The 16004-nt window shown below is 40.4% G+C and overlaps 1 protein-coding gene across 1 annotated transcript in view; it reads right to left on the reverse strand.

Moving 5' to 3' along the window:
• csmd2 (CUB and Sushi multiple domains 2) overlaps positions 1 to 16004 on the reverse strand; it is a 208905-nt gene that overhangs the window by 48932 nt on the left and 143969 nt on the right. The window contains exons 33-40 of the mRNA XM_056417277.1: positions 15139 to 15252; positions 9812 to 9907; positions 8957 to 9160; positions 8005 to 8129; positions 4707 to 4803; positions 3871 to 3975; positions 3144 to 3262; positions 1455 to 1524 (exon numbers count right to left, since the gene is read on the reverse strand). Coding sequence (XP_056273252.1) covers positions 1455 to 1524; positions 3144 to 3262; positions 3871 to 3975; positions 4707 to 4803; positions 8005 to 8129; positions 8957 to 9160; positions 9812 to 9907; positions 15139 to 15252 — 930 coding nt within the window. The remainder of the gene's footprint in view (positions 1 to 1454; positions 1525 to 3143; positions 3263 to 3870; positions 3976 to 4706; positions 4804 to 8004; positions 8130 to 8956; positions 9161 to 9811; positions 9908 to 15138; positions 15253 to 16004) is intronic.

Here is a 16004-nt window from a genome sequence, read left to right on the forward strand (position 1 = left end):
TGTTAGTCCCACAAACACAGTTCAATACACTTCTTTGTTTGTGATATTGGGAGTCTTGAAAAACTACAGTACTAATAGAATATATTTGGGGACTATATATGAGAAAAGTTATTCAATTTTGTTTCAGTTATACTAAAGCAGTTGAGAAATATATATATTTTTTATATTTTGGGTGGGTTTATATTGCTTTGAGGAAACCAGATCAATTTTTAATGCAGGTCAATGTGCTCCAATCCTTTCTTAGATGCTCAAATAAGGATATTCTCCTTCATCCTTATACAACATTAAATGTCATACATTTCAATCAAATCAATGTGGTTATCATTTCAATATCAATGATGAAAACAAGATGTAATTCAATTAAAAAAGGACACAAATTGTGAAATGTATTAAATTGACATACAGCATCTTAAACATATGAGGGAACTCTGGAGCTCTTTTTTTTCTACTTATTGATATTGAGGTGCCATATGCTGTACTGTATATTGTGCTGCGCTTCATTCATCCTTCTCCTTTCATCTTAAAACAACTGATGAATAAATGTTTTTGTGAAGTGAGGAGAAAAAATTGGATTGAAAAAATGAGTAAAAGCAATGATTGGATCAAGAATGATGAAAAGAGCGAGAGTTCCTGACACCAAAATAAAAAAAGATGAAAGGATGTTGAAAGTAATTATAAAATAATGTGCAGACTAACGAGAACAAGAAACACAGAGGTAAAAAAAACTCAAACACTGCGTGTGTGATTAAGAACTAAATGAAACAAACTGCCAACACAAGTCAAAGGAGGGTGAAACCACACGCAGAGAACCAGGGTAATCAGGAAAATGATGATGCTTATGAACCGATGGATCTTCTCTTGACTTCAACCAATCTCAGTCTGAGATGGAACTAATTAGGCAATAGTAGGTTGTTGCAAAGAGTGGCACCTGTTTGTCATGGCACTCTCACAGGGAGGAAGAATTGAGGTGAAGAATAGAAAAGGAACCTAATGCCGTTTCATTCAGTGGGTGCACCCAGCATTTTATGTCGAAATATCATTTTAAGAGTGCATAAGGTCCCATCATCTCAAACAAAAAAACTATCGGGAAATATACCCCTTGCTTTTTCTCATCTCACATTTTATTAATTTTCCGATGGGTTAAAAGGCTATCTCATGCCTGCTATAAAAACTGCTTACGTGAGTGAGCTGTGAAACAGTATTGAAAAAAAATTGTAAAAAAATGATTCGTTACTTAGTGTGTGGCGATACGTTTTTTTCAATCAGCTTTCATTCAAGGGCAACGATTCTTCACACACATTAAGTTTAAAATTACATGCTCGGTATATTGTTTGAAAAAGTTAGCTGTGCAAGGTAACGTGTCTTCTAGGAAAAAAGTGAGAATGTAGATGTAGAGACAAACCAGAAAGAAGGCATGGCTTAGATGCAAATAAAGAAAAAGAGGATATTTTTACCTATGCAGAGAGGAGGTGGGTAGTTCCATCGTCTGACGGTTCCAGGCATACAGGTGATATGTGAGTTCCCCTGCACAGAGCGGGCAAAGAACAACAAAAGAGGCGATTAATTAAAATGTCGCTCTACTGTTGCTCCAATTGTTTGAACCTGTTGCCTGTCTCCACATGACATCCTGTGGCGATGTAATGACTAAATCTATCTAAAGTGACAGAAAATAATAGATGGGGAGCACTGCTGGCTTATTAGGGTGATCACTTACTGTTGCAATGCCAAAATTAGCATTACAAAAAAACAAAATCAGAAAGCTCTGCATCTGAGTTTCAAAGCTAAATTGCCATAAAGATGGAAAAACATACATTTGATTGCAACAACACATTTTGTTGTTAGAACATAATGGGCTGACTCAGCTGACCTTTACTGAAAATGTGTTGTCAGAGAAAGCCTGGCACACTTTAATGAGCCACAAGACTCTGCATGAGTTACAAATAAAGACGAAACAACAAGCTGGTGAAGTCTTCTGAACTGTTATAATGCACATTTTTACATGACTCACTGTTCAAGCATTGATACTGCAGTTGTTGATAAAGACGTTACGTATTTTTAAGCTTGACGGATGATATCTTAATTTCCTCTTTGGCTTATCTACCTTAGCCTGCAGCCTGAATTTAGGTCAGATGTAACAATCATTAATCATCGTCTTTCAAGTAGATAAGCGTAGGAAGCAAGGAGGAATTTCTGCACACAAGAATATAGAGGAAATCTGCGTTTTAACAGGATAACTAATTCAACCTGTACAATAAAATGTGATTCTGTAGTCAATGTTGGCCAGAAGTTTAATGACTTCTTTTATACCTGGGTTATTGGACCTTACTTCTCCTCCATAATGCTTGTACTGCAAATACTGGGAGCAAAGAAATATTCTGTCTATATAAATGAATGCAATGTAGTAGATGACTTAAAACTGACAGAAATAACAGCAGTTATTATTTGATTATCCAGACATGAGCATTCATTGAATAATTCCTGCTAACCGTTTTTAATCAAATCTGATAATTGTTCTGCTGCAATCAGACTCAACACAACTCTATGACACAGCAAATGGACAAGTCCTGATGATCTTGTGTCGCGTAGAATGGGCCCTGAAGCCCAGATGACTCCAGTGGAAGCTCTGAAGGATGAGCAGACCACAGTCGAATCAACCTGTGCAGATATAGTTCATAGCACCACACCTTCGAGGCAGCAGATGGTCGAAACCTGTCCTGAGACCTATCCTGCCTTTTGCTGTTGGTGTTTGAGCAACTTAAGGGAAAAACATGCATCAAAACAGCCAAGGTGGATGAAATACATAATAATCACCCCCTGAATCATGACATTATCACATTTAGCAAGTAAGCCCTTGCATCATTTGGTTCCAATAAAAAACTGCACTGCACTACTAGTCATTTAAAAAACACAGTAATCCATACATTATTTCAAATATGTTGACATCAATGAAATCTAATTAACATTATCAGAGCATACAATTCAGTGGGGCTGAGAAATGAACAGATCACTTTTAAATAAACTACTGAAGTGTCTGGCTCCATGATCCAGTCTACCGTAGTCTCTTTTTTTAATCACTACTCGATGAAATAACTGAAAAAGCCAAAAGAAGATAAGCATCAATCATTGTTTTGGTCACGTATTACCTGTAAAGTATATCCAGGTTCACACTGGAAAGACACCACATTATTCATCTGAAGACGCTCCCCAACCTTGATGCTGTTCATAGGAACAACAGGCTCTGGACATCTGGTCAGAGACACCGCTGAGAAATAGATTTAAAAAAAACCCATGAACAGCGAGAAAGGAAGGAAATTGTAATAACTATACAGAAACATGACAGACAGGATTCAAAAGTACAATGGAAATGTGACTATAATATAGAAGGAGAAACAAGTAAGTACTCCTATTTGATTAAAAGGGACAATGTGTAGGATGTGGTTGCTTCTAGCCGTGTTGTTGCACTCACTCCTCCTTTTCCAAGCCGAGAGCCACCGTTCTAAAATAACCTGGTAATGTCTTTTGCGTCGTTCACAGCCCATCCCTTCCATAATAACAAAAGCCTACTTTAGAAGCAATGGAAGTCAGACGGCAGCTTGGAATATAATGTTTTGCACTCTGCCGCCTGCTTTACAACAAAGCAAACTCTGTATAGACCCGCTACCTTTGTAGATACCAACGCTTCATTATAAGTTATGGAAAACACAACAATTCTTAGTGTCGGGTGATTATTCACTCATAAAAACAAAGTTCTGAATAATATTTTACATTTTTGCAAGTGTATCCCTGAAATGCTGTACACTGGCATTGTAATACTTGTCCTCAGGGCATTGGTACTTTACATCAAGTGGCTTTTTTCCTCTCCCCACTTACTTTTGTATTCCAACCGGAATCCTGCCGCAGACACACTGATATCAGAGAAGAAGTGGAGGTAGAGTTGGTTGGAGGTGCTGTTAAGAAGAGCTGGGACCGTGGTGCCTTGGGGAGGAGATTAATAGTGTAGTTTAGCAATGCTATCTCCTGCATAGCAACACAAAAATATCTTTGTTTGTGTGTACATTAAGCGAAAATGAACGCATGAATGATAGTGTATCGTTTTCATTCGGATATTTAGAAAAGCAGATGCATAACATTGTGCCCTACTAAGGCCACACAGAACAGAGCAGCTAGTATCTTCCAATATGTGGGTATGTATGTACTCAGCTCGAAAAAACAAGTTATTCAGGGTGCGTCTTACATTTACTTTCGGTCAGGTTCCCAGCACATACAGTACAAACGGAGAATTCCCTGTTGCCATTTGAGGGCAGTAACACAGAGACTGTAAACAAAGGATCAATTCAATTCCACACAGAAAAGGGCCTGCTTTGTAGAAGTGTTCCAAGGTTTTCCAGGAGAAGCTCAACCAGTTTGAAATTTTGAACCTCTTCCATCCGCTCCCTGTTTCCACTCTGTATGCGACTAAGCAGTGTTACAATACCAACGGTGCCACTCGAGGCCCCCGTTTTAAGTATTGTACGTGGTAACCAACACAATATGTGTTCAAGGGTGTATTCTGCTCTGTGAAAACTGATGAGGCTATTATGTTGCTTCGACTACGCTTTAGGCAGGTATACATGTTGTATGTCCATGGTTGAGGTGGTAATAAACATTGAAAACATGAAGAAAGAAAGACAGAAATGCACACAATGTGAGCAAATATACAGCTATACCTGAGAAGCTGCCAAGCATGGTGTCAGAGTTATCCCCTCCGTCAAACACTTCCAGCGAGTCCCAGTTCTGCTCTGTGATAAAGCTGATTACCTGGATCTGAGACAGGGAAGAAGAAAGACACACTAAAGTATGGGCTTTAGGGAGCAGAGCAGTAACGGTACAATCAAGGGTGCGTATGTGTAGAAACATCAATAATAAGGTGGAAGGGTAGAAGATTGATTAGATGGGGAACAACATCAAAAAGGTTCATCTGAAAAAGATAACATAGTGAATAACTAAAGAACATGGTCATTTGGCGTGAACCTACTCTCCCCTTTAGAGGAGCACTCAGCCCTGACACTGAGCTTCTTTTCAAAATGTGATCTACCATGACAAAGCTATTTCTATGGATAAAACAGTACCCCTAAAGTCGCAGATCTTCACAGGAAAAAAGATAGTTTGGATTACATTTAAAGGTGCATATAATATCGATATATATAAATAATAATCTAAATATATCGCGATATATGTATACACACATATATATTTGTATACTGTTAAGAGGTACGTAGAAGGTGAACATTAAATGAATAAAGCTATGGGACTTCACAAAAAGCGAGTTCAGATTTCAATATACATTGTACAACATAGCATTGTATGCTTGCCTTCATAAATTTCAAATGTGTCAAGCAAGCGGTGGATATTGGATTTGAATAATAAAAAAACTGTATGACAGCTGCAGAGAAGGCTCAAAGACGAGCACACTGACGCATCTAAATAAGTGCTTCTGTGTCCTCTAACATCACTTGAGAATATCAAGGATTATATCTACCAAAACTTTAGAAATAACATTTTGGTAGAGCGGATCGTTCTCTTCTGTTATGTTGATGTAGTGTACAGCACTTTGAGTGAACCAAAGACAAGAAAGAGGCAAATATTTAGTCCCTCATCCATTTAAAAATGTATGAAAGTGAATACACCGCCATCTACTATATATGTTCTGCCTTAAGTTGAAACCCATTATTTTTTTTCAACATTCTATATCATTCCATTCTTTTACTCTCTTCCTTTCTGTTCCCGCTCACTCTATCACTCAGCCCTCTCCTCTGCCTCTGATGGTTATAGATCAGATACGAGCCAATTAAAGGGGCGGTTGAGGCTCCGGTGCATCCCGGGGAGAAAAGGCAGATCATAGATTGATCTTTCATTCGGGGGGCCACGACAAATGTGCCGGCAAGGCACCTTGCTCCTTAAAGTTCTCTTCTGGATCGCGATACTCCAATCAGATGTGTCTCTGCTAACTGGGAGAAGGGAAGCAACAGAGGGAAAGACACTGACGGTGTGAAAGAGATGAAGTGGACTTGAAATAGTAGGGAGAAGGAGGAGGATTTAGCTATAGGGAGTATAGACAGAGCAGAAAACCCTCAACAGTGAGCATGTCGGATTTTTTCGAAGCATAGGCGTGACCCTTTTGCAGCGAGTTTGAGTGTGACTGGGTGGTCCAAGGAACACAAACACTCATATATCATTTGCAAACGATACCGTTGTCACTCTGGTGTATATATATATACACCATATATATATATATATATATATATATACACTACCGTTCAAAAGTTTGGGGTCATCCAGACAATTTCGTGTCTTCCATGAAAACTCACTTTTATTTATCAAATGAATTGAAAATTGAACAGAAAATATAGTCAAGACATTGACAAGGTTAGAAATAATGATTCATATTTGAAGTATTAATTTTGTTCTTCAAACTTCAAGCTCAAAGGAAGGCCAGTTGTATAGCTTATATCACCAGCATAACTGTTTTCAGCTGTGCTAACATAATTGCACAAGGGTTTTCTAATCAGACATTAGTCTTCTAAGGCGATTAGCAAACACAATGTACCATTAGAACACTGGAGTGATCGTTGATGGAAATGGGCCTCTATACACCTATGGAGATATTTCATTAGAAACCAGACGTTTCCACCTAGAATAGTCATTTACCACATTAACAATGTATAGTGTGTATTTTTGATTAATGTTATCTTTATTGAAAGAACAGTGCTTTTCTTTGAAAAATAAAGACATTTCTAAGTGACCCCAAACTTTTGAACGGTAGTGTATATATACGTTCCGGTGTCATGCTGTTGTCCTTGAGAGTGTGCCAGCTCTCTGTTCTTATTCTTGGTCTATTTCACCTCCTAGCTACTGAGATGTTGGTGTGTAGTGCAGCATGCTAAGTGTGCCTGTGGGCTATCTTGTGTATTTGACCTGCAAGGACAGCCAGCTGAGGTGGAGGAGCTAATAGCTGAGGGACTGCACTGAGGTCATTAGCCACGGTGGCTGAAGCATAAGCCTAAAAACTTTCCTTCCGGCAGATCCACAGGGACCTCCCACAGGTTCCCGGGTAAAGTTCCATCGCACGTGCATCAATGAATGCAAATATGCGAACTGAATTAACTCCCAATGAAAGTAATTGAACAGGTAAGTATATACAAATTTGTTTTATAATGATTTAAATTGTGCAATCGTAAGTTTCGGGTATAATGATCAAATTAAATTCTGAGTCTCTGTAAAGTCTATAGACTCATGCAGCAGCTCTCCTGTACCATGAGAATTGTAAATGCCCCAACTTGATGGACTGTTGGTAGCTCTATTAATTAGCCCTTTGTAAGCCAGAAACACATCACACAGGAGCTCGTCGTCAAGACCATGCATCAATGTAAAAGCGACAGGCTAAAGGTAAATGAAATCTGTTAATTCCTTTAACAACTCGACCAAAGACCGCTTTTAAAAAATAAGTTTTTTTTCAATATGCTGCAGATTATCCTCAGAATGATTATTAATGGATACAATCTGATAAACCATCTTGCTGACAGCAGGGAAATAGAAAAACATAACCCTAAATCTCACTGTTACATTGCATGCCTGTAAGTCAATTCTTATATTGTGTTATAAAGTTGCATTATTTTAACACTTTTCAAATCTATTCTGCGTGAAGTTCCATTTGTAGTATAATGTAGTGTATCTTCCAAAACTGAATTTCTCGTCCCCATTTTTTGACTGGGCTATTATCCCGTCTTTCAATATTTATGTTCTGCAAACGGTGCGTTAATTCCTTGGGTTCCATGTGGTTTGGAAGTACGTGATTGTATTTGTGATGAGTTAGAAGGGACGTAATGTATTTACACTCTGTGGTTAACGCAGCAGAATCGGCCTCTGATTTACTTAAGATGTAACACATTTTTGAGTGATCTGATTATTGCAATTCTGTCACACAGGACAACATTGTTGCCAGGAAAAAAAAACTCTCATGCAGACCTGGATTCCTGATCCTTCAGGAACAGTGATCTTCCAGATACAGTTGAGGCTGTTGAGGTAAGTCTCAGGGAAGCCAGGAGACAAGATGGTGCCAGTTCGGTGGGTCAGATTGCCTCCGCATGGCACTGCAGGGGAAAAGGATGAACACGGAATGAGCGGGATGAAAACATACATCGCAGTGTAACACATGTGTACCAATGTACAAGAAATTGGCTGCAGACTGGATCTAAAAAGATGCTGCAAAAGTAGATTTATGCATAGAAGCAGACACTCAATGTGCAAAAAAAAGGGGAATATTGCTTAATGTTCTTCTTTAATCCCCTTTCCTCAAACATTGATGTGAATCTGCAAGTACGATCATGGAAAACAGGATCAAGATCGAACAAACGATAAGCAACAACAAAAAAAGGCAGAATAGTTCATTATAGTTCTCACATGTTCCACTTGTTTTAAGAAAAATAAGATTTTAGGACCCAATCAAATGTAATCGTTAAACCACAACTGACTGGAGTCTAAACCACAAGGACATGCAAGCACACACAAGCATACTGACGCATTATGGACTCGTTCAGCACATTTACACATCTGGTGACAGCGAAGGAGCATCTGCTACAGCTGTATGTGCTGTAGTGTGTGAGTGAGAGTGTTCCTTTGTACATCTCCATATGAGTGTGTCTGTGTGTGTGAATTTGGAAATGTGTGCCAGCCACCTGTGCATGGCTGAATCTTGCTGCATTGCTCCAGGCAATGGCTGGCAGCTTGCATCTGGAACTTAGAGTTTTACATTCAACAACTAGTCATCAAGTGGGAGGGAGACAGAATGGAAATAAAAAGAGCGAATACAATAATTAAAGATGCAAACAAATGAATGAGAAAAGAAAGCAAGAAAAACCAAACAAACCCAGACTGAGAGGTGAGAGTGTGTTTCTGTCTTTGAGAATGCATGCCCTACCTATACAGCTGGGTATGGAGGTGTTCCACTGTGCCAGGGCGTTGGGAACCGTCAGACATTCAATGGCACTGGGCCCCTCCAGCATGTAACCTGGACTGCACTCAAAGCGGATCACAGCACCAACGGCAAAGTTGTTACCCATGCGGCGGCCATTCCGGGGCTCAGGGACTGAGCTGCACTGGGTGGCACTGGTCCGTGGCACGGCTTTGGAGAAACAAGTGAAAAACGAGTGAAAAAACAGCTGATTGCAGGTGTTGACGTGAAGCCGCTGTGTGTGCGACATTTCCAAGAAGAAAATGAGCATCTCTGTTGATGACTATATTAAGTCTACAGTGGATATAACAATACGTTTTTCCAAACACAAATTTGTTCTGCATGCCACTTTAAGAATCCAACACTTGATTCATTTGAAAAGTATTACTTTAAAAGTTACATTGGGTGTCCTCAATAAATAATACGAAATATGGCATTTTGCTTAGTCTTTGTATTGTGGTTGCTTCAGCTTACTTTAAAAAAAGGATGATTTTTTCATTAAATATTCTCCAGAGCTACTATATTGCCTTTGGAAATGTCATTTCTGGTAAAGTGCATTATTTAAGGAAAATAACAGTTCAAGAGCAATGCTCTTGAACTGTTATTTTTCTTAAATAACAGCTTAAACACAATATTTTCAACAGATTGCTATAATTCAACAGTGTTTATTTTCCAGAGGACGCACACACACACACACACACACACACACACACACATCATAATTAAAATAATGTCGTAGATGATGGGGAATCCTTTGGAAATAACAACGATAAAGAAGCAAGACAGTATCATTCATGTGTGTTCGCCCGTGTACACACTTACCCTGGTAGACCAGGTGGAATCCTCTAAAGTTGGATTGGCCTTTGGAGGTGAAGCGGATCAGGATTTGGTTGGAGGATGCTAACGGCAATGACTCGCCTATGATGGGGAAAAATGTAAGTCACCGTTTGTCACGTTTCTTTTAGCAAAGTGCTGCCCGCCACATTAGTACAATATGTCTATAGGCCTTCAAAAGGCATACTGAGCATATCCGAGTATGCAAATGTGTGGTAATTATTAAGGTCATCCATATATTTCACAAACATTATGCTCATCTGCTATGTCTAATGGATAGAAATCACTTTACTCTGTACACTTTATTGATCGCACAGTGGGGAAATTCTTCTCTGCATTTGACCCATCCTTCATTATTAAGGAGCAGTGGGCTGCAGTGAAGCACCCGGGGAGCAACTGGGGGTTCAGTGTCCTGCTCAAGGGCACTTCGACATGCAACCACGGGGAGAGCGGGGATCGAACCGGGTACCCTGTGGTTGCGGGATGGCCACTCGCACCCCATGAGCTACAGCCGACCCCTTCTTGTGACTAAAAGGGAGTCCTTATCATTTGCACTCTTACCATTGTATCACATGTACGTCTGAGCCTCTGACTGGAGTTCTTGCAGTTCAGAAGCTACTCATCATCAACACATGAGCGCTGAAGAGAATGCAAGCTCACTGTTGTCTTCTTGTTTTTTCCAGCAGAGAAATTTAATTTACGGTTAATTTCTTTGTCTTGTCTCAGCTGGACTGTTGTGACTCTCTGTTCACATACCCAATTAACAAATCATTATTGGGGATAGTGCAGCTGGTATAAAATAGTGCAGCAGGACTCCTAAGTGCTGAAGAAGCAGCTGCGGGGATCACTCCTCCCATGACTTAGCTTCATTGGCTGTACATCAATACGGAATCGAATTCTTGGTTGGGGTAATCACCTGTAAGCCCTCCACAATCAAGCTCCTGTTGACATTGAGGAAGTCTGACAGCATACTGTGCAGAGAGAACTTCAAGGTCACCTGACAAGGTGAGGCTGGCTTAGTACCTGGCCATCCGTTAAAAAACAAGACCACGGTCCATGTTTTGGTCGTTGTACCAAATTTGGTCAGGTGGGTTTTGTTTTCAATGGCATATGAAAACCAAACCAGACAGACCTTCGTGGTGTGTTTGTTCTTTGTGTGAAATTATTTTGACTGAAATGGAATTTGTTCGACAAGATACCATATCCATGAACTACATTTTGAATTGAGGACAATTCACAGATTTTCGTGTATCGAAGACTTTATGGGACTGCCTATATGTCTACAATGAAATATGTATCTGTGCCAAAAAAAAGACTATAAATCAGATCCTGATATGTCAATTACAATATTATGACCACCTGCTATACTCATCAGCTCATAGTGTAATTAAACGCCCCGACGATGTCTCCGCTGTGGTGGAAAAGTGTTTGTTGACCGACGTCAAATATGACAGAGTGTGAGCATCTCTGTCTCTTTTTCTCAGTGTGTTGCTCACTGGCTCTCTGCAGTGGATCTCATTACTCTGTGTCTGCTTGCTGTCACACTGCAGTCAGACATGCTTAACCCCAGAGGCAACATCTGTGTGTCTGTGTCAGTGAGTCTGTCCTGTGTATTGCATGTTTAGCTTGCGGTTTAGCGTGCATGAATATTTCTGCACCTTTTCGTGGCGTGTACTGAGATATTTCCAATGGCACAGTTGTGTTCAGTGTGTTATTCACTCTGATGGTTCCACTGTAGGATCCCAGAGGCATGCTGGGTAGTTTATTAGAAGCCCTTGCTGTGTGCCGTCATGGTGACAGCGTTTCATAATGTGCTGTGCGGGGCAGGTATTTATCCAGACAGGTCAAACATGTGTCAGCGTGCAACTTGTGAACCCTCTGGACACTTTTCAGCTCCAAACCACTTTCTCCTTAAAAAGATTCTACATGCGTATGAAATGTCAATCATGACTTTGGCTGAAAAGCAGTAGCCAATATTCAGTGGCAGTTGTTGGGATGCCATGGTTTGGATTCAGCAGTCATGGAGAACAGATGTCAGAGATTAACACTCCAGCTGCTAAACCCCAGCTCAAACAGGTGTTAAGAACAGTCCTGTGAGGATTACAGGAGGACACTTTTATGAATAAGTGTTTTGCATTTATTCAACAATATGCTTGCACTGAAACAAAAGAAGCTACATTGGTCAAAGTTAAATGTAGTTGAAATAAGACTTGCACAATTCAAATGATGGCCAAAAGAATGAGAATTGATTTTTTTTAAATATATAAAAAATAGCATTTAGATAAATATTACTGATTTCTTGATTCAGTCCTTTTCAGCTGACATGCTGTTTCCTCTACCCATTCCTCATTTTTTTCTTCAACTCTCCATTTCCTCATTTGGTTCTGTCTGTCACCGCCACTGCCTCCGGAAATTCACAATCAATGCCTCTACATTGCAAAACTAGAGATTTGCCTCACCACTAATGATAGTAATGAAACCTCACCGTTGGATGCTTTACTGAGACTAGAATAATGTAATATGCAATCCGTGGTCAGGATAATGATAGGAAACTTTTATGTTTTGACAACTGTGATTTACAAAGTGTGACACTACAATCCTGTCAGCCACTAAAATTCCCATTACCGGCAATATGTTTACAGCACGTAATGACGGCTTTCGTATTGGACCGTATGGGTGGATTTATTGCTTTATAAGCTGGCAGATGTGTACGCTAGTCCATTATTGAGCTTCCAGGTATATGTATGGTGAATGAAGGTACACACGTCTGCCTGATTCCTGCTAGTTATGCCTGCGTGCGCTAGTTCTTAAGCTGCACCGCCTGTGTGAGCTTAAACTGTCCTTTCCCTCGCCAAAATGTGCCTGCCGTGCATGGTTAGAGAGCCCTGTGAACCTGCCACAAGGAGTCCTCATTTAATATAGCGGCCTGTTTATTGAGCTGTAAACTGGATTTTCTGAGGGTACTCTGGACACAAACCAAAGTAATCATTTTGCTTTCATCAAGCCACAGGGCAGGATGAGATAGAGAGCTGCCCCTAAACCCACACACGTTTACACTCAACCCCTCTTGACAGGTTGCACCTCCCCTCCTCAAGCTGTTTCTCGTGTAGCCCGGTTGTGGCATTTATTATACGCAATTTCACAACACTGTTAAAAAAGAAATCAGTCATTCTCCTTTACCTCACCAGTTAACCTCTTTGCCTAGTTGCAATTCTCATACGTAACTGCTTTATTTAATTATTGTTCATAGGGGATGCACTTCATTTCCGACTTCATAATATCGTCCTCCAGGGACCAGATGAAACCTAGGTTGTAGGATTTCAGAATTTTGTTTTTATTAGGCTAGGATGGTTGATGATTTAATTTAGGCATGTTTTTGTGAACGTTTGACATCCTATTGCCAGTATTAAGGTCACTACATTGGTTTGAGATGGTGAGAAGTCAACAGATCTACATCATTGCCGTTCATGGAAAATAGAGTTTACTCAACATAACTCAAGTTTCAACTGTGAAAGATCATGAAATATCTTGTCATTTGTTGATGTTTGTTAAATGATATTGTAGTTTTTAAATAAAATAACAAAAGATAATGGTATTATGATAAAGTTATGGTTTGTAAAATTGAAGCTGTTGCATGCAATCTGAACAGTTGAGCCACTATTTTTAACATATTACTCATGCTTTAAGGTTGCAATTTCATATTTATGATAGTCGTGGTTATGCTGATGCAATTTTGAGACAGTGACTTTGTTTCAAGTCTGAACACTATCCATCTAATTTCCCTCGCTTAAACCTGATACACAGGTGCTTGAGTGTTTGCGTGCGAGCAGCACTCTTGTTCGCCCACATACATGCATGCACAAATATCCTGAGAAATATCCTGAGTTAACATGTGTTGGTTTATGTTATTCCTGTGATTCAGAAATAGTTGTTGTTACGGTTTATTTGATTTTTTACAGCTCACTGCAGCCCACCTGCATCCACGGCAGCTCAGCCTGTGTCAGCAATTTGTCCCAGAGTTTAACTGGATCCGTGTGAAAATATACGGCCTAGACAACATTATATTTAGTCCCGTCATGTACCAAATAATAGCCAGGAGAACAAACAGTCAGTGGCGACTGGCCCATAGAGGCCACAAAAAAAGAGAGAAAAAAGATTATAATAATTGTATGTATTATATGGAATATACCCATTCATATTTTTTAAATAGGATATCTGCGCAAAATATATGCTTTTTCTGCACTTCCAGCACGTCCTCTCCGCCTCTCTGGGGCCTAATCGTTATGGCCCACAGGAGACGGGTCTCAGAAGCAGTTGAGACGATCACTGATGAAAAGATATAAATGAGTCATACAAAATGTAGCGAATCAGCGCGCTAAAATAGGTTCAGCTTGGGGCTAAAGCCATGGCCCAAAAGATTTCGGGAATGTCGTTAGGGATCTCTCGCGAAACTACGCGAGTCGCCATTTTAACAACATGACCATGGCGAGCGCAAGAAGACCCGACCCTAACTTGGTAAAATCCCTCCTCCAAGAACCGTTAAAGAGAAGAACTTTGGCAGAGAGAGTGCGTGTAAAACAGCTGGAACCAAACCAACCGGACCTGACAATAAGACAACAGACTGGATGAAAGGGAAGCAGCACATGCGACGCTTCTGTAGAGACCGGTGCACCTGGAAGGTTTAGCTAGCTGGATGCTGTCGTGCTAATGCGTATTTTGTTTTCCGTTTTTGCTTTTTAAATGAACGGGGACAGATCCTGCATGGACAGATGCAGGAGTAAGGGACATGAACAACTTGTCAGAAGAATTAAGAAAACAGGAGAACACCAGGGCACACATGGATAACTCCGTCAAGCAGCCATATTGGGCAAAGTGAACGTCACTACCAGCTGGACGATGGACTGCGATGAGAAAACACGAGGAGGAGGTGGATAAAAACACGCACATCTTATCCAAAATAATTGATTGTGTGAAGGCAAAGACGGTACAAAACGAGCTGTTGGACTGCATGCTGTCGGTTATAAGAGATTAGATTCCGGAGAAGGTCAAGAACGCTGATTTTATTGCCATTCAAGCAGACGACACAACTGAGATTTCCACTCACTGCCAGCTACGTACAAAAGCGTTTTTCGAGTACATTACAATCCAGAACGCAACCGCTGACACCATCGCTACAGCGCTTATTATTGTGTATGATTCATGTTTTGCAAACCTAAATTTCAAAGCAAATGGCTTCTATTAACCACCCACCTTAAGCTTAATATCTGTAGCAATATCCCCCACAGTAGCTACCCAGAGTGTTTTTGTTAAAGTACCTGTGTGCGCTCCAGAAAGGGAGCTGAGAATACGGGAGTGCTGCGTCGCCCCGTCATAAACCTCCACGACGTCCGTCAGAGCCGTCTGGAAGAAGGCGAATTGACTGAAGACCACTAGAAGAGACAGATATGGACAGAAAATTGACATCAAAGCAAATTGAAATTAGCTAAACATGTGTTGGTGCATCAGTCTCACTGGAATCGCTAAAATCCATTTAATACAACACAGAGAAAACATTTTAAAATGTCTTCTTTTAAAGCAAGATGGATAAAACTGTCAGTTATGACAACACAACACAAAACTGGCATTACACGACTCGATCAACAATCCTGTCTGGGCTTGATTGCTCGTCAGTGGCTGAAAGGCTTTGGCAACGACAGCCCAAAAAGCTCCATGATGGCGCTTTCATCCTTTCTACTGCTCCTACTCCACATAATCAGTCCTTTCACATCCAATATTTGTCTGTTTTGCTTTTATAGCATGTTGAAGAGAACGATGAAGAGGATGAGAGAGAGGGCAAAGGGGACAGGGCATTTGTGCTCTCCATTAGGTTTGATGGCACTTACTCTTGAACATGACTCAGCGTCGGTTTTCTCCTACTCAGCTGCAGTGGTTTCGTTTATCTGTACATCCTCTTCATCTCCATCTAGTGATAAGAGTTGCCAGTGGTTGCATTGACAGCAACCCAGTCCTCTGCATTAGGGGACAATAGCTTAGGGCAGGTGCATCAGCCTAATAAGTAGCGGCAAGAAGGGAGGTGAGAATAAGTGCGGCTCTGCACGACAAAGAACGTTGCCTTGGGCCAATCTGTCATTTCTAGGAAAATGCAAATGTTGAGTTTCATAATTACAATTCCCTGTTACGC

The sequence above is a fragment of the Pseudoliparis swirei genome, chromosome 1 (genome assembly GCF_029220125.1).
Source record: "Pseudoliparis swirei isolate HS2019 ecotype Mariana Trench chromosome 1, NWPU_hadal_v1, whole genome shotgun sequence".
NCBI lineage: Eukaryota > Metazoa > Chordata > Actinopteri > Perciformes > Liparidae > Pseudoliparis > Pseudoliparis swirei.